This window comes from Cornus florida, unplaced genomic scaffold (genome assembly GCF_030987335.1).
Source record: "Cornus florida cultivar Cherokee Brave unplaced genomic scaffold, ASM3098733v1 CherokeeBrave_3.0.0_Hap2_Chr02, whole genome shotgun sequence".
Taxonomy (NCBI): domain Eukaryota; kingdom Viridiplantae; phylum Streptophyta; class Magnoliopsida; order Cornales; family Cornaceae; genus Cornus; species Cornus florida.
In genome coordinates this window covers 14993588-15014262 of record NW_026775572.1, presented here as the reverse complement: position 1 = coordinate 15014262, position 20675 = coordinate 14993588, and the positions used below count along the sequence as shown (strand labels likewise).

The window sequence follows — 20675 nt, the reverse complement described above, 5'->3', positions numbered from 1 at the left end:
ATCACAAAATAATATTGGTTTAAAGGCAAATGGAAACCTCATTTTGCAACTTCATTTCTCACCCTTGATAATCTTACTAAACAATGATCCCCTAACTCTCAATGTAGTCTTAAAACAAATGTCAAATAACTAAAACCAAACTGAAGTAGGACAGTTTTATTAGGTTTTATACAAACAGAGAGAGTGCTGTAATTGTAAAGCTGCACTATCCATGCATCAAATTGTTGGCCAAACATAAAGCAATTAAGAACTATATAAATCAAGGATAAGCCTCAATAATGGACTGAACAGCTTCAATGCGTTTCACATTGTGTCGACTGAACCCTGCTTCTCCTAGTACATATGCCCATTCCTTGAGACTCCTCTCTTTCCCCTTGTTTGTATGAGCCATCATCACCATGTCCAGCATCAATCTCACATACTTGAGCTTATCTCCTTCATCTTCTTCAATCACGGCTTCTACGATAATCACCTTCCCTTTATCATTCGGAATAGCTTCTCTACACTTTCTCAAGATATGAATGCACTCTTCATCTTCCCAATCATGCAGAACCCACTACAATATAAAAGATGCATAGTTTAATAAACAAAAGAAAATGAACATGACTCTGAATTTTCCTAGAAACTCAAAAGTAAATGTCACGATATACAATTAGGAGATGTCTACATATATAAGTGCCAACAACCTCTCCCTCCCTCCAGGTAACGTCACAGCAATTCAAATTTCGAGTTTAAGAATACTAACCATGAGGAAAGCAGCATCAGCCTTTGGCACACTTTCAAACATGTCACCTCCAATGTGCTTAACACCAACACAATTAGGTGCAGCAGACACAACATGAGGAAGATCAAAGTTAATGCCATGAACCCAAGGAAAGGCCTTGACCAAAATGCTGAGAGCTGTTCCATCACCCCCACCTACATCAACCAAAGAGTCCAGCCCATCTAATAATTCAGGACAACCATCAATTATTGCTGGCACAGCCACTCTAGCATCACAAGCCATTGCATCATCAAAGAGTTTGCTATGGGCAGGATTTGCAGCTGCATAGCCCCATAAGTCTTCACCATTAGCAGCCTCAAATGCTGAGGATCCGTTGGCTAGGACACAAGAACTTAGACCATGCCACGGTGCAAGCATCGCTGGACTGCTCTCTAGCAACACTAAAGCAGCCATGCTATTTTTGCCATGTCTCATGAGAAGGCGCGAGAGAGGTGTTTGAACATAACCAATAGTACCAGCTTTGCTGTTGAAACCTTCTTTGAATATGCTGCGGTGCACCAAGAACCTCATGATACGGTGTAGGGCAGAGGGAGAGCAGTGAAGGGTGGAAGATAGCTCAGAGAGTGTCATGGGACCGCCATGGTTTTCCAAGACATCGGCTATCCCAAGCTCAATGGCACACTTCACCACAGCCATATCAACAAAACCAAATACATATTTCCATATGTCCACTTGGGCTTGTGATTCTTCTTCTTCCTCTCTATTTGTTGCTTCTCTTGTCGTTTCTCCTTCCATCTCTCTATGTCTAGGGTGCACACTCAAAAATTGAAGTGAATCCTCGTTTTCAAAAACCTGCGATGTGGAGAGCTTACAAGTTACAGTATAAATTAACTATGTTAAACCATAATCCAAAGTTGTTCAATCACGTAAATCAATTAGAGCTTACAAGGTACACTATGAATCAACTATGTTAAACCATAATCCAAAGTTGTTCAATCACGTAAATCAATTAGAGCTTACAAGGTACACTATGAATCAACTATGTTAAACCATTATCCAAAGTTGCTCAATCATGTAAATCAATTAGAGCTTACAAGGTACACTATGAATCAACTATGTTAAGCCATAATCCAAAGTTGTTCAATCATGTATGCTCAATCACGTAAATCAATTAGAGCTTACAAGGTACACTATGAATCAACTATGTTAAGCCATAATCCAAAGTTGTTCAATCATGTAAATGAATTAGTATGAGTCAAAGTACTCGACTGTTTACGAGAATTGTGTTACTCGAGTGGTGGTGGTGTTGTTTTATTATTATTTTAAATTCAAGCAAGTAATTTTGTTCCCACCGGAGCTCAAACCGTCAATCTCTCTAAAGAGGGATGAGAGCTTATACCATCTAGGAAGGAGGGTTTATAGAGTGAGTTTTAGCCCAGGCTGAAGCCAACATGACAGAGTTAAAAAAAGAATCAGATAGAATTAAGGAACGGCCCACTAATTGGTCCATTCAAAACTGAAAATCGAAAGGACTCAGAGGAGGTAACCGTTAACGCCGCCTCTCTCTGTTCAACCATTGCGTTGGGAAACTTCGGTGGCATCCAAATACCACATTTGGTTTTTAGGGATAACTAAGAAAAGGATGCAAACAGAAACACACATATATGTGTATATATACGATATATGCATGTTCTACTGCTCGATAAGAGGAATGCTTATGCTTACCCACACAAGTGAGAAGAAAATGAAGAAAGCAAAAGGATGATTCCATGTCTTAACAGCACTATAGTTAAACACTTGTGACTCCCCTTTTCAATGTATGGAGTCTCTATAAGCACTTCCTATTTATACTAAATTACTTAACATATCAAATAAAACTCCTGGTATATTTTAAAAGGTTGTTACTCTCATACCCCACACACGTTCTGAGAGCAAATTATTTCCCATTCTCATACCCCACACACGTTTTGAGAGCAAATAATTTCCCATTCTCACTAGCACATGCCTCTGACCCCAGCCCTCTTCAGAACTTTTGTGTTGCTATTAATGACCCCAAATTAGCTGGTATGAGATATATATATATATATATATATATATGTATATATCCCGTTAGACCTAATTAGTCTTAATTTGTTTTTGCTTTTTCATATGCATGCATGCTCTGTTTTTCTTTGTGAAAGGGTATAGTAGTCCACATTGGTTTTCATTTCTTTATCTTCCAATTGTTGTACGTCATAGTAGTTGGGTTATGATTGAAACACATAGTCCTTTACGTGTGTGTTTCAATCACAACTCTTATTTGTTGTACGTCATAGAATTTCTTAACTCTCTAGAAATAACGTTTGCTTTTACTTTGGTTTGCTTTTACTTTGGCTGCAATGTTCATGAATGAGAAATTTTGCAAGGACCCGAAGCTGGCTAAGTTCTGAGGTGAGAGTACTATCCCAAATTATATGGATACGTTTTAGTTTTACTTTATTGTTTGGTAAAAGTGCTAAATACATCTTGAAGCAAATGAGCAAAATACTCTCTGATAAAAAAAAGAGTGAGCAAGTCACTCACAGTACTTTCAAATGTGAACACTTTGGCCCCCTACTTTCCGGTCCAATTTGAATGTGTAATTACATATATACCCCATATAATTAACACTAAAAAAAAAAAAAAAAAACACATGAAATTGCAAAATTTCCTAAATACCCCTAAAGACTAAGCTGATGGCTTGCCAAAATCTGGGTGTTGCCTCAGTTCCATTCGTTCATTCAGGGAGATTAGAGAGAGGGGGCAAATTTGATTTGGGTTTCAGTGTGCGAGAGGGCAATTTTCTCGAGCTGTACTCGACCTCCGCATCGTGGAAGCAAAGCGATTTCGAGCTTCCCTCTTGAGGTCGGAAGTCTTATGACATGGTGTTTTCTGCCGCCGTGGACTTCGACCGGAAGACCGGAAAAGGTGCAGAGGCGATAAGGAAGAAGTAGAACAGAAGCCAGTGAAGAAGGAAAGGTCGTCGGAATCTGACACTTCTTCATTAAGTGGTCAAACGGCTTGTCCGTTCACACCTTCGAGTTGGAAGGTGGTTTGGGATCAGAATGCCAATGGTATCTTTAATCTCGCCCCCATTATCGTTGTTATCTCTCCACCCACCGTTACGTTATTATGAACTCATGGTCATATGAAATTGTAATTTTGGAGTGTACAATAATTTTCTAAAAATGGCAACCTTTAGTTATTCACTACATTGATATATTTTGCAAAATATCTACGTTAATTCAGTTTTCCTCTTTAATTCTGGGATTAATAGATTAAATTATTTAATGAAAGGAAAAATATAAGTTGAGGTTTTTGAATCATCTCCTCTAAAAATGACACAGGACTGCACACAAGAATTGTTCTGTTCTAATCCAAACATGAACTAAAACTAAATCTATTTGAACAATTTTACTACGTATAAGAATTGGAACCAAATAAGACAGTGAGAACTACTTTAATTTGGCTGTTGATTAGATCAGAAAATGGCTATGGCCATGTGTATTTGTGTGTGTGAGAAAGTAGGGGAATAGAGAGAATGGAGTTGGAACATCTCTGTAGTACCATGTTTGTTTGTGAGTCTTTGTCTGTTTGTAGTGATCAGCATAAATAATTATTTGTCGCGAAAAAAACAAAAAGCAAGAAAAGTCGACAGACCCAAATCAGGATTAAAATATTAGGCACAAGCATCAACTATGGCAATCAATTGGACATTAATTAAAACACTATAATACATACATATATATTTATATATATAGAGAGAGAGAGAGAGAGAGAGAGAGGGAGAGGGAGAATAAAATGAATTGAGAGCTTTGATGAGGAAAGATGAGTGAATTGCAAAACCGCGTTTCAGATTTAGCATGAAACCAGTTTACTCAGTGGTTGGCTGGTTTTAGAAATCAGTTGTTTAGCTCTGTAAGTTTTTCATCACATGCTCACAAGAAAAATATTAATTAATCTAATTTTACTATTTTTATCTAATTATATATATGAAAATAAGAAAAAATGTGTTTTTTTTTAATAAAAAAAATTATGAGGCCGGGGGGTTTTGGGGACAGGGATAAGGTGTCGGGGGCGAAGGCGGGTGCAGATACGGGTATGGGAATTCTAGCAAAATTTTAAACTGGGATAGGGGCGGGAATGGGGAACGAAAAATGCATCAGGGATGGGGATGGGGAATGAAATCCCCGCCCCACCCCACCCCGTTGCCATCCCGAATCATATTGTCGCACTCTCCGGCATTATTGAATGGTCCCACTAGATGACATGCAAACAAAAGAATTTTAAGTTTTATTAAGCGTTTTTGTTTGCCAGTTAACTTGTAATTGTATGGGATTAATGGTTTCCGATGGGTAATAATTTTTAATTTCAAAAAACACATATTTTAAAATTTAATTTTTTCTCCTGTAATTTTTTTTTCATATTTTATGCGGTAGGTTTTATTTAATTATTTATTTTCAGGTTGGTGAACTTTGTCGTTGATCTCATTTGATATTTTATGAGGACCTTTGTCGGTGATCTACCTCTCATGCACGCATCATTTCATATATAAATTTTTTCTTACAAATTATTGTTTAAGAAACTTCAACAAAATAAAGTGTTATATTAAATTCAGGATCGGATATTTGGTTTAATATAAAATGAATCTTGTTTTTCAAATCTCTTACACCAAAATTTTATAATTTCTTAAATTGCACATGTAATACTATTCATTCCGAGTTTTATCCCTATTGACTTGGCAATACATTTTAATTTCTAAGCTAGTGACCAACAGTTCAATTAGATATGTACGCCTATTAGTTATGTTTATTTGTCAAAGTAAAGATAAATTGATCACTAAGGGTGGCAAAATTACGATACGACCCATCAACACGATATAAGATAAAGCGGGTTTAGGTTGATCTTAAACGGGTTTGGTCATAAACGGGTTAATACGATTAATCCGTTTATTTAATCATGTCGGGTTAGGATTGAGGAGTTCAACCCCGTTTAACCTAATATGTTATAATTTTCATATGACCTATTTAATATGTTACCTGTTTAAACCCAATTACTGTTACATGTTTAAATTCAATTACTATGGTTTTGAACCTTGACTGAGCCTTATGATTTTTTTTTTATTATTATTTTGAATATTTGGTTTAATTGTGACAAATTTTTCCTAATATTTATTATTTCATTAAGGTCATTAAACGGTTTAACACATTAACCCGTTTAATAAACAAGTCGAGTTAGTGTTGAGGGTTCTTGATACGATTATTAAATAGGTTAAGTTTAAATTTACCTATTTAATAAAATACTCCTATATTAACATGGCACGATTATAATCCACGAACATAAATTACCACCCTTACTAATTACCCCCAAATAAAGGTCTGTGTTTGCCTACATTGTCCCAACAAGTTTTTTGCCCTTTTTCTTTTTTTTTTTTTTTTTTTTTTTTTTTAGGGCTTTTTCCCTGAGGCATTCTAAACTTAGTCTAAAAATTATATGGATTCTTTTTAGTTTTACTTTATTTATCTAAGAAACTTATTATTTTAGATTTTTTTTATAGAGTTCTCATGTCTTTTAAAATATATATATATATATATATTTTAATTATTACTAATATTATGTGTTTCCTTACACAGGAAAACTAAAATTACTTAAAATTCAAACACATTTTCTCGTATTTATGAAATTATACTTTTATCTTTAGCATATGTACAAATGTTTACAAAAATAAAATTCATAAATGAAATATTTTAAATATTTTATACAAATACACATATATAATAACATACAAATGGATAAGTGATACACATATATAATTTAGAATATAGTTAACATATTTTTAGCTCTATCACATGGGAAACCATAAAATTAAACTTAAAAGAGTCCGTTTGGTTAATGTTTTTATTTCTTGTTTTTTGTTTTTGCTAGTGTACTGTAGCGAAACAAAAGCACGAAGTATGTTTGGTAACGTTTATCGTTATTTGAATAATACTGAAACGCTTACAAAATTGAGGTCAAAATTATCAGCATAAAAATAATACTTTTGTTTGTTTTCGCATTATAGCAAAACACTGTTAAAAAAATATATAATAAAAATAAAATAAAATAAAATTCTAAAATAACTTTTTTAATTAGCCATTCAAAATTTCAAACTTGTAACACTTGTTACCAAACATGCTTTCATGTTTTTGCTTTCAAAAATCTTATAATAATTTTATATTATCAAATAAGTTTTGAAATAATATTAAACACATTCTAAAACAGAAATATTATTTCAAAACATTTTTGTTTTGAGTCAAAAGTGAAAATACAAAACAATTATAATTCCCAAACCAGCCCTAATCGGATAGACACAAGCTATATGTGAGGAAAGGTCACTTATCAGACCATCACATGGGAAACCAAAAAAATTTATTAAACTTTAGTGACGTCACAAAAAAAGTGAGAGTGGAGTCATAAGACCATCACATGGGATTGATGATTAAAAATAAATAAAAAATTATGCTAGAGTGCGGATCCGAATCTAGATCTTTGGCCACAAGATGTAAATGCACCGTGTTATCACATCACGTTCGACAATCAATGTTGTGATTGGTATTTATAATAAAACCTTTTTTTTCGGCCAATCACTATAATTGTAAAATAAAAAAATTAGAATGATCAGTACAGAAACAATCACAACAGCTGGCCAATAATTTTTCTTATATTATTGGATGGCCTCTGAGCACTCAATATATATATTTTTTTTTCAATAATTCAATGAATGAAAATGGCGGATGGAATGATAGCCAAACTCTAATGGATTCAGTGATGGAAATGATGGAATAGGATTTCTGACTTGAAAACAACTTCAATTGCAAATTTGAAATTTATTTGAAACAAGATTTTTGGACATATTATAATATTCTTTTATGATATTTTTTTTCTTTCAACTTTTACTCTCCTTTTTGAGAGTAGAAATATTATATTATTGAATTAATGACTTATTGGTAACTATTGAAAATGCAATTTTATGATATTATTATTGCAATCTAGTTGATTTACTATCCTCGTACTGAGAAATAATAAGATCAAGAAAAATCATGTTGGTATGAAAGATATAAGATAGATTTGTAGGTGGTTTTATATTAGAAAATTAACAAAAATTTAGTAAGGCGTTATCAACATAAAAACTTGTTTGTGCCGGGTGTAAGATGGATGCAACTCACTTACTACTAAAGTGGATCCTATCAATGGATCTCACCATTGTTACGAGTGAGGTGTACCGTACATCCGACTCAAACAAGTTTTTCTAACAGCTATTTGAACGAAGATCTATTATGTCAGCTTTAATTGGGTACATAAATTGGGCTTTGTATTGATCTTGTCTACGTTGTATTACCTGGGCTTTTGATCAGGTTGATGGGCTAGCCCAATAGTTTAATCTATCACTGAACTTGTATGGCCTTGTGCCTTATTTGGCTAACTATATAGCCTTTATAATCTTATACATTTTTATTATCTATACAATTGGTTGAATTTTGAGGGGGAAAAAAACAGATAACTGCCATCAAATTAAGTAGAGATAGTTAGGTTTGATGGTGCAAATAAACTTGTAAATACTATATACTCAATAATAGGTGTCTGAACATGTTAAACTTTCAAATTGTTGATGGTTTAGATGGGATTAAAAAATAGAGTAAAAATTCCTCAAATATATTATGAGAGTACAGTCAAAAATAAATATATAAATCTATATCTATATCTATATCTATACTATTATTAAATGTACAAAGTGTTTCAGTGTTTCAGTATTTCAGTATTTTAGTATTTATTTATTAATTGATATAAATTATATGACACTCAAAATTACTTAATAAAATTAAAATTAATTAAAATTAACAAAATATAAAAAGATTGTAATTCAAATTACAAAGTCCCACATTGGTTTTAAATAAAAAGGATTACATGAAAGTCTCCTATAAAACTATAGAGGTAAAGAAATAATAATCACACCTTCTCGGCCTTTTGGCTAAGATCAAGTGTAGTACTAAATATTTTTGGGTCGGTCTTTGTGCAAAGAGTTTCAGTATTTATTTATTAATTGATATAAATTCTATAAAACTCAAAATTACCTAATAAAATTCAAATTAGAGTTTAATTCACAATAAAGAGCTCTCATTAATTATTATATCCCACGATATAAATTCTATAAAACTCAAAATTACCTAATAAAATTAAAATTCAATCTATAATCAATTGTGTTTAACCAAATGGTCCATAAATTAACCTATTTATCTATTTATTATTATGAATTTTTTAATAAAAGAAAATCTAATTAGACAAGAATTATGAATATAAAAATATTTATTAATTGATATATAAGACAAAATAATTTTTCTAAAACTCTACCATAAATTAGCTTTTATAATGAGTTTCTTAGTAAAATTAAATCTAATTAGATAAGGATATATTTAAAGAAAATAAAATAATTTCTATAAAACTCAATTACAAATTACCTATTTTATTTTCAGTAAAACTACATCACACTAAACAAAGATATATTTAAAGAGTTTCTGTAAAACTCTAACACAAATTACCTATTTATCTATTTATTATGAGTTTTTTAATAAAAGAAAATCTAATTAGACAAGTATTGTTAATATAAAAAATTATTTATTAATTGATATAAAAAGAAATTTTAAAAGAATTTCTATAAAACTCTAACACAAATTACCTATTTATCTATTTATTATGAGTTTTTTTAATAAAAATAAATTTAATTAGACAAGAATTATTAAAATAAAAAATCATGCAAAGTGTTTCAGTATTTCAGTATTTATTTATTTATATAAAAAATATTTATTAATTGATATAAAAATAATTTTTGTAAAAATAATAATTTCTCATGCTTTAGTTTCGGAAAATGATTGTTGTAGTGAAAAACAATCAACCAAAATAAGAGACCAAATAGCTAGTAGTCATTTGAGGCATTTATGTAGGACTCATTTGGTGTGCCTCCCTAATTCATTAAATGGCTACCAAATGATTCAGTATGCTTATTGGAATGACTATGAGTCTGTGACTATGAAAATAGCGTGATTATTTTGTTTTAATTCTGAAATATAAATAATTCTTGCTACTTCACAAAAGTCAAGTGAATAAAAAAATAAAAAATAAACTTTAAGGATTTTAAAAATAAAAAACAAAATCATTGAGGATTTAAAAAAAAAAGAAGAAAAACTTTGAGGATTTTAACAATGACTACTCATTATAAGATGACACATAGAACCCTGCAATATTCATAACAACTTGAGCTCATAATTCATGGTGTTTTATTATTCAACAAGCTCTTAGACATTGATTTGTTTTGCAAATTAAGATATTTGGTAACTTTGAACACCAATAACAATTGAGTATTGCTTGATTTATTTATTTATTTATTTGTAACGAATAATCAATCGCCACAATTCACGAACTGGTAGTTCACAATAAGGACGGAAACTCTGCCAAAGAGTTTCAGTATTTATTTATTTATATAAAAAAATATTTATTAATTGATATAAAAAGACCTTTTATCTATACTATTATTAGATGTGCAAAGAGTTTCAGTATTTAAGTATTTATTTATTTATATATATAAAAAATATTTAAAACATTAAAATCTACATAATAAAATTTAAATTAATCTATTAATCTATTTATTATTATAAATTTTTTAATAAAAGAAAATCTAATTAGACAAAATTAATAATATAAAAAATATTTATTAATTGATACATAAAACAAAATAATTTTTCTAAAACTCAACCACAAATTAGCTTTTATTATGAGATTCTTAATAAAATTAAATCTAATTAGACAAGGATATATTTTAAAAAAAATAAAATAATTTCTATAAAACCCAATCATAAATTACCTATTTTATTTTCAATAAAACTCTATCACACTAAACAAAGACATATTTAAAGAGTTTCTATAAAACTCTAACACAAATTACTTATTTATCTATTTATTATGAGTTTTTTTAATAAAAGGAAATCTAATTAGACAAGTATTATTAATATAAAAAATTATTTATTAATTGATATAAAAAGAGATTTTAAAAGAGTTTCTATAACACTCTAATACAAATTACTTATTTATCTATTTATTATGAGTTTTTTTAATAAAAGTAAATCTAATTAGATAAGAATTATTAAACTAAAAAATATTTATTAATTAAAAATTATCGAATAAAATAATGCAATGTATTTCAGTATTTCAGTATTTATTTATTTATATAAAAAAATATTTATTAATTGATATAAAAATAGTTTTTGTAAAAATAGTTTCTATAAAACTGTAAAAATTACCTAATAAAATTTTAGAGTAAAATACAGGAATTCTGCCAAAAAAATTCAGTATTTATTTATTTATATAAAAAATATTTATTAATTGATTTAAAAAGAGTTTTTTTCTGTACTATTATTAGATGTACAAAGAGTTTCAGTATTTAAGTATTTATTTATTTATATAAAAAAATATGTAAAAAACTAAAATCTAAATAATAAAATTTAAACTAACCTATTTATCTATTTATTATTATGAATTTTTTAATAAAAAAAATCTAATTAGACAATAATTATTAATATAAAAAAATATTTATTAATTGATATATAAAACAAAATAATTTTTCTAAAACTCTACCACAAATTAGCTTTTATTATGAGTTTGTTAGTAAAATTAAATCTAATTAGACAAGGATATATTTAAGGAAAATAAAATAATTTATATAAAACTTTATCACAAATTACCTATTTTATTTTCAATAAAACTCTATCACACTAGACAAAGAAATATTTAAAGAGTTTCTATAAAACTCTAACACAAATTACCTATTTATCTATTTATTATGAGTTTTTTAATAAAAGGAAATCTAATTAGACAAGTATTATTAATATTAAAAATTATTTATTAATTGATATAAAAAAAGGTTTAAAAGAGTTTCTATAAAAGTCTAACACAAATTACCTGTTTATCTATTTATTATGAATTTTTTTTTAATAAAAGTAAATTTAATTAGAGAATAATTATTAAAATAAAAAATATTTATTAATTACAAGATTACCTAATAATATCAATCACATTCTATATAAACTCTTATTTTTAGTTCAATATAAAAATAATAGTTATTTTTTATACATAATTATCACAATATAACCGATCTGCCCTGTTATGATTATGTTATTATCAGAAAAGGATACATGTCATAATCCTATTAATCGAAGAAGCCTATCATAATCCTATTAATCGAAGAAGCCTATAAATAGAGGCATGGAGAAAGGGTACAAAAATTGAGAATTCTAGAAATCTAGAATTACAGAGTAAAATACAGAAGCTTTGCAAGTTTTTATCTATATTATTATTAGATGTGCAAAGGGTTTCAATATTTATATATTTATATAAAAAAATATAAACACTAAAATCTACATAATAAAGAGTTTCTATAAAAGTCAAACACAAATTACTTATTTATTTATTTATTGTGAGTTTTTTAATAAAAGAAAATTTAATTAGACAAGTATTACTAATATAAAAAATTGTTTATTAATTGATATAAAAAGAGGTTCAAAAGAGTTTCTATAAAAAACTCTAACACAAATTACCAATTTATTAAAATAAAAATATTTATTAATTGATATAAAAAGAAATTAAACTCTAACACAAATTACCTATTTATTTATTTCTTATAAGTTTTTTAATAAAATAAATTCTAATTAGTCAAGAATTATTGTTATAAAAATATTTTTTAATTGATATAAAAAATAAAATAATTTTTCTAAAACTCTATCACAAACTACTTTTTATTATGAGTTTTTTTTTTTTTTTAATAAAAACTAATCTAATTTGACAAGAATTATTAAAATTTTAAAATATTTATTAATTGATATAAAAGAGTTTTTAAAAGAGTTTCTATTAAACTCTAATACAAATTACTTATTTATTTATTTATTATAAGTTTTTTAATAAAAGAAAATCTAATTAGACTAGAAAAACTCTACCACAAACTACCTATTTTATTTTCAATAAAATTATAATACATTAGACAAAGATATATTTTAAGATTTTATATCAAAACTCTAATACAAATTACCTATTTATCTATTTATTTTGAATTTTTTAATAAAAGAAAATCTAATTAAACAAGTATTGTTAATATAAAAAATTTGTTTATTAATTGATATAAAAAGAGGTGTTAAAAGAGTTTCTATAAAAGTCTAACACAAATTACTTATTTAAATATTTATTGAAATCTAATTAGACAAGAATTATTAATATAAAAAAATATTTATTAATTGATATAAAAAGAGTTTTTAAAAGAGTTTGTATAAAATTCTAACATATATTACCTATTTATCTATTTATTATGAGTTTTTTTTTAATAAAAGAAAATATAATTAAACAATAATATATTTAATGAAATTAAAATAATTTTTATAAAATCTACCACAAATTGGCTATTTTATTTTCTATAAAACTTTATCACATTATCTACAAAATATTCAACACATGCATCGCACGTGCCTTTTCCTAATAATAATAAATTACTCTGAGAAGGTCGTTACGTGAAGTTTTGTCCTCAACCATTAGAGGTAAGTAGAAGCTTTGTAAGGGTAAGTCTTTCAATCCAATAATTGATGGTGTTAGTTCAGAGTAATTGAGATAGCCCTTATAAGGGTAATCAAACAAATAAATTCATTAATTTCTGAAAAAATATTAGTTAATTAACTTAATTTCTACTTTTAATCGATCAATATCAGAGACTCCTTATTTACAAACAAGAGAAAAGCAGCAGACTCCTTTTATTCAAGCCAAATGAACATCATCACACACTTCACAATAGATGCATACAAACATATATAATAGATCATCTACTTATTACATAGCGTAAATGAAGTAGAGAACGATAGTTACATTAGCCTCAGCTGGCTCTCCCTAGCTTATGCTCAAAGTTTTCACAAAAGATTTCTCTTCTGTGAGCTTATCATCATTACGGTAGACTGTGGCACTTGGTTGTGGATCAAAATCCCTAACAAAAGTTGAAAGTTTAGTGTCATCGCGGTAGATTGTGACACTTGGTTGTGGTTCAAAGTCCTTAACAAAAGCTGAAAGTTTAGTGTCATCGCGGTAGACTTTGACACTTGTTTGTGGTTCAAAGTCCTTAACAAAAGCTGAAAGTTTAGTGTCATCGCGGTAAACTGTGGTACTTGGCTGTGGATCAAAGTCCTTAACAAAAGCTGAAAGTTTAGTGTCATCGCGATAGACTGTGGCACTTGGTTGTGGATTGAAGTCCTTAACAAATGGCTGCTCTTTTGCATGTTCAGAATCCTTGACAATATGATCATGAGCATTGACGTTTCTGACCTCGGATGACGTGTGACAGTCGGTTTTCTTGTTGGAGAGAGGCAACACTAGTGAACCCTTATAGACGAGGCCTTGAATTGCTTCGGGCATTGGCTGATCTTTCATTATGCCTTGCCAATATTCACCAGGGTCTTTTCTTGCATCTATAGTTGTAGCAAACTGAAGGGAAAAAAAAAAAATTGAATTAGAGCTTACAGTCACTTTAAAATCATATCTTTACAAAAAGAACATATATAATTAACTATGTTAAACCATCTTCCAAAGTTGTTCAAGTTCTTCACATTAATTAATTAGTACACGATCATTTTCAGGTCTCAGGAGTTTGGTCCTCGATTGTTATGAGAATAGTGTGACTCAATTTGACTACCTGAATTCAAGTTGGCTCAGAGGACTTCTAAGAAAACTGATCGATTAAGTGATTAAAAAAAAATTAAAAGATATAAACACAAACACACACGTACATATACATATACATATACATATACATATATATGTGTGTGTGTGATCTACATATGCATGCTTTACTTCTCCATAAGAGGAACATTTCTTATGCTTACCAGGACAAGTGAGAAGAGAATGAAGAAAGCAAAACATGATTCCATGTCTTAACAACACTATAGGGAAACTCCACCTTCTCAATGCATGGAAGCTTTACAACCGCGTACTTCCTATTTATACTAAATTCATGACAAATTTACCCCCCAAAAAAATAAAATTTACTACATATATATCAAACAAATTTCCTGGGTATATAATTGAAACCTTAAGATTCACGTTGGTTATTGACTATGTTTAATAGAACAAATTACTCACCCGAGAATACAAATAATACATATAGTGCACACATCTAATATAAAGTGATTATTCTCTCTATAGACAAGGAAAATAATAATTATTTATTGAACGTGGCACTATATTTATTGAACCATCACTATTAATTTTCTGTTAAGTTTTTTTTTTTTTATCAAAATAAAAGAACTAAAAGAAAATTTGGCTGCTCCAATAGCATCCACGACCTTCGAGATGCATATCATGACAGAAATTTTGTAATATTTGGAAAAAATTATTAGATGGTTCTTGACCATATATGACTGTATATACTCATTATATTTTATTGAATAGTTTCAATTGGATTAGACAGTGATTCATGATCATTTAATAATTTCTCGATCTTTATCATTTTTCTTAGTACCAAACCAGCTTTACCCAAAAATATATATATATATATAAAAATAAAAAAAGGCCACTAAAGGCCTGTAGTAGTGAAAAGTTATAAAATTTCTTCTCTACTATTATGATTATTATTATTATTATATATTTTGACAAGAAATACAATCACATATTCATTAATTTGGAGAATGAGAAAATATCACTAGACTGTAACATTTTTTATCCCGGTACATATCCACCATAGTTAAGGAAATAAAAATAAAATAATATATACATTTTGTATATATAAAAAATACCCTCAAGTTTGAATCAAACTTAACAAAATTGTCAGGGCTAGTTTGGTGTGGTGGAATGAATTGGAATAGAATGAAAATGGAGGTGGGAATGGAATGGTCATTCCTTTTGTTTGAAAGTGTAATGATTTTGATGGAATGACCATTCTCCAATAATAGTGAAAAATGATGATTTCAACTTTAAAATTGAGCCCCCAGGGGCCTAGTAGTGATGGTAAGGTGTTGGCCTTAGGTACTCACTGGCCCGGGTTCGAGCCTTCATTATCCCCTACTAGAACTTGGACTCATCCGGTATTGTGGCTATGGGGCTGGGCTGCAGTATCCCCAGTTTGGTGCCTTAGGGTAAGGTCTGAAGGGTCTTATCTTAGGGAAACAATTTTAAAATTGATACCAAACACGAGAATTAAAAAAAAAAAAATTATTTCATTCCACTTTCTTTTATTCCATTTCACTGCACCAAACTAGCCCCATGTTATGTTCCATTAAATGAAATTGATATCTTAAAATTAGAATTCCAACTAGAACTAAATTTTTCCGGATCTCACTTACAAAATCAAACATAGCATAAGAGTTTTTGTAAATCCACGCCAAAAAGTGAACACGTGACCCAAGGACGAGGTCGTGAAGGTGATGGGTTTTATTTAGACGTAGTAGTTATTGTGGCACTCATTAATGAGTATCAAAGCCTGTCTCCTTAAATGTGATTTTTTTTTTTTTTTTTTTTTTTTTTTGTTTTAATTTTAATTATCAAGGTGATAATGAAATTTGAACACATGCTATTGTCTACTTCGATACCTTTTTAACTGCTGAGTTTGTGACTCAAATTTGATTGTGTATGTAATGTTATGGAAAATATCAACTGGTTCAAAATTTTGGACGAAGAGGAGCGAAGTTACTAAAAGAATAACTTGGGTTATAGTCCAGGTAAAAAATAATAATAATAATAATAATATTACTGTACATCAGTTAATAACCCCATTCATATACAACACTACTTTTTCTCTTAATCCGATTCATATATAATATTACTTTTCATCTTAGCCAAATTCACTTTGCAATCTTAGCTCCGCCCTTGTGTACGAGTCCAACTGAAGTAGATTTGGTTGTAGGCGAGGGTGCTAGGAAGGTGCTGCGGTTTGCTGGGATTGAAAACTTGTCAATACTTCGCGTGGGTCCACGAAAACTACTGGCACGACAAGGTTCATTCTTACTTGAGGGTGTTTTTGGTTTTTTAATAAAAATATTTATTTTTTTCTTCGTTTCCTTGAAAGCATCTAAGCCTTCCCTTTGCTAGAAGCCTTGTCATTTGCAACTTTTAATAAATTGAAGGTGTTTATTATAAAAATAATAAAAAAATAGAAAAGTGAGGTATTTTGCAACTTCTCAATAATAGAGAGGGTTTTGTACAATATGACATTTTTCCTATATTATAAGATGCCCTCCAAATACCCGGTAATTTTTCGATCAATAATTGAACGAACTGAAATGGATGGCGGAATGATGCCAAATGATTAAATAAATTTCAGCGGATCATGATGGAACAAGACAAGTTTTTAGAATTTGAAACCAACTTCTATTGCGAATTTGGAATTTATTGGAGATTTGAAACATTGTTTTTAGCTCTATTCCAATTTCCAGTGACATTCACGTCGTGATATAAATTGATTGGACGAGAAGAAGGCAAGGGTGATCAATTATTTTTGTTTTCTAGCATATAATAACAATATGGCATGTGATATATATATATATATATATATGGCTTGTTCTTATCTTGTTTTATTCAAATGGATTTGGTATCTTCTCTTTTGGTGACATATTGGCATGTTACGTAGCGATATATATATATGGCTTGTCCTTATCTTTTTTATTCAAATGGATTTGGTATCTTCTCTTTTGGTGACATTTTATTATCTTGTTTTATTCAAATGGATTTGGTATCTTCTCTTTTGGTGACATTTTATTGTATGGTTAAATTCGTAAATGAGAAATTTTGCTAGGACCCGAAGCTGGCTAAGTTGTAAGGTGAGAGTACTATCCCAAATTATATGAATACTTTTAGTTTTATTTTATTTGTTTAAGAAACTTATTATTTTAGAATTCTTTTATGGATTTCTCATGTCACATGTCTTTTAATATATATATATATATATATATATATATATATATATATATATATATATATAATATTTTGGTGACATTTTATTGTTTGGTTAAATTCGTAAATGATAAATTTTGCTAGGACCCGAAGCTGGCTAAGTTGTAAGGTGAGAGTACTATCCCAAATTATATGAATACTTTTAGTTTTACTTTATTTGTTTAAGAAACTTATTATTTTAGAATTCTTTTATAGATTTCTCATGTCACATGTCTTTTAATATACACATAGGAAAAATAAAACTACTTAAAATTCAAACACATTTTCTCGTATTTATGAAATTACATTTTTATCTTTAGCATATGTACAAATGTTTACAAAAATAAAATTCATAAATGAAATATTTTAAATATTTTATACAAATACACATATATAATAACATACAAATGGAAAAGTGATACACATATATAATTTAGAATTTAGTTAACATATATTTAGCTCTATCACATGGGAAACTACAAAATTAAACTTACTGTTTATTTTATTTTATATAGCAAAGCAAAAGTACGAAACATGTTTGGTAACGTTTGCTGTCATTTAAATAGTATCGAAACACTTAATATATATATATATATATATATATATATATATATATATATATATATATGTGTGTGTGAATTCAGTGATGAACTCAATGACGAATTTAAATCAACCATGTACTTAAATCAACCATGCATATATATGTGTGTAATATATATATTACACCAAGTCTTACTTAAATCAACCATGTACGCATTTGTGTACCGAGTCATCACATATGTTTATGTTCATATTGTACATGTGCACAACATAGATGGTTGTGATGTAACCGGTACACCGAGCACATTGAATACCTAGTTCTCTGTTTGCTTCTTATTTCATTGATAAATTTAAATTTTTTGTTTACAAATATGTTCCTAATTCAATTACAATGTAACCTAACATTTTTCAATAGGTATAGATGAGTGAATTCTGTGGAGAAGGGTGAAATTGACTCTTGGTGGTTTTGAAGCTTTTTTAAAAATAAATTAGCTAATGGAATCCTCTATTCCTTTTTATATTTTTCTCTCAAATTGAGACTGGTAGTGCAAAGAGACATTAAAACACATGTAGGGGTTTGTTCACTCCGGAAAAATTAATGCAAAATTGAACATATTGAGTAATCCGAAAGGAGGGTCGGTTTGGTAAATTTATTATATTTACTTAAGTATTAATGTGTTAAAAATTATCATTTAAATGGTTAAAATACAATAGTTCAAACGTATTAGGTTTGATTTCTTCATTTGAGCAGTTTGGGTGTCATTTTCTCTCAAAGGGATTGCGGCTCCTATTATTTTTGCGTAAAATATTTTTTTTTCAGGTAAAATATTTTTTCTATTTTTATTTTGTCGGTGTTTGGCAAAGGTCTAGGTCAAGTTTGAGGTCGGGTCTATCAGGCGAAGTATGTAAAATAACTTATCGAAAATTGATGGATAAATTATTTTTATTAAATTTTAATATTTTTTTTTATAAATATTTTACGATAACTAAATATTAAAAATTTTAAAAAATATATTTTTTAAAAAATATTTCCGTCCAAACAAACGGAGCCTGCATGTGTATCATCATATATTTGGTCAAAAGAAAAACGAAACGTCTGGTCACAATAACTTGCAAATTTGACAAAATCTTTGTTGAATTGTTAAGTTGAACAAAAATCTTATGGGACTATCAATGTCATAAAACAATGGTGATGATAATGACAGCAATAGCAACAAAATTTAAAACATGCACACAAACCACACGCACACAAACTGGGTTTGCTCTGTGGCGGTTGTGTGAAAAAAAGTGACATCTGGTCACAATAAGTTGCAAATTTGACAAAATCTTTATTCAATTATTAACTTGGACAAAAATCTTATGGGACTATCAATGTCATAAAACAATGGTGATAATAATGTGTTAAGAACTAATGTGTTAAAAACTATCTTTTAAATTATTAAAATACGTTATTAATATGAGACAGGATGAGTAGGAGAAATAATTAGTAGTAGTTCAAAACCTTTAGTGAACTTATTATGTTTTGATTGGTGAGTGTTAGTTTATGCTGCATAACCAGTAAAAACAAGTTGAAGGCTTGCAAGCAAGAGAATGTCTTCATTTGAGCAGTTTGGGGTGGGTGTCATTTTCTCTCAAATTAATTGGGATTGCATGTGTATCATCATGTATTTGGTCAAAAATACATGTAAAAGGAAAATTAGGATTCCGCGGTTGTGTGAAAAACGTGACCTGTGGTCACAATAACTTGCAAATTTGACAAAATCTTTATTGAATTGTTAACTTGGACAAAAATCTTATGGGACTATCAATGTCATAAAACAATGGTGGTGAAAATGAATGCCATTTTTTTTTTTTTGGTTATGCTTCAAGATCTTCCGGTAACTTTTTAACTTAAATTTATTTTCTGTTTGGCTACGAAACAGGACTTTAGCTGCTATCATCTATACAAAAAAAAATTAACAAAAAATTAAAAGTCGACTGTTTAAAATAGTTACGAGTTATATTTAAACAATAAATAACTCCCCATAGTATCAGTGCTGAAGCCGCTGGGACGATTCATTTCGATATTAGTCATGCATCTGGAAAATTTGCTGATTTTTTGTTGGATCACTGACCAACGATTCATCGAAGCTCCTGGATTTCAGTAAGTTGGAGGAACACCAATATATTGTACATAACGTTCCAGGATTCGCTCTCATAACTTCTTTTTGTTTTGATATGTCCCCGTAATCGCATCAGAGGTAATAGACATCCACGCCCAACATAAAGCCTCATTTTCAGCATTTGTCCAATTTGTATTTCGGATAATCGGTTGTTTTGGCAAAGATTTTGAGTTAATTGATTGTGGAACACTAGTACTACAATATTGATGAGAAGGTTAGGATGGTTGATAAGAAGGTTGGGATAGTTGATG

At 29.1% G+C, this 20675-nt stretch overlaps 2 protein-coding genes and 1 pseudogene across 2 annotated transcripts; 1 reads left to right on the top strand and 2 right to left on the bottom strand.

The window, feature by feature from the left end:
* On the bottom strand, window positions 1-2528 carry LOC132293813 (acetylserotonin O-methyltransferase-like). Its single transcript, XM_059791440.1, has 3 exons — window positions 2450-2528; window positions 746-1576; window positions 1-556 (listed from the first exon to the last, which is right to left on the bottom strand). Exons 2-3 carry the CDS (start codon window positions 1517-1519, stop codon window positions 260-262), a joined length of 1071 nt encoding a protein of 356 aa, XP_059647423.1. The 5' UTR covers window positions 1520-1576; window positions 2450-2528; the 3' UTR covers window positions 1-259.
* Window positions 2529-8730: 6202 nt separating this feature from the next.
* LOC132297655 (U2 spliceosomal RNA) lies at window positions 8731-8858 on the top strand (annotated as a pseudogene).
* Window positions 8859-13528: 4670 nt separating this feature from the next.
* LOC132285659 (organ-specific protein P4-like) lies at window positions 13529-14756 on the bottom strand. Its single transcript, XM_059787856.1, has 2 exons — window positions 14683-14756; window positions 13529-14284 (listed from the first exon to the last, which is right to left on the bottom strand). The coding sequence occupies exons 1-2, from the start codon at window positions 14725-14727 to the stop codon at window positions 13697-13699; spliced, it is 633 nt and encodes a 210-aa protein (XP_059643839.1). The 5' UTR covers window positions 14728-14756; the 3' UTR covers window positions 13529-13696.
* Window positions 14757-20675: the final 5919 nt, after the last annotated feature.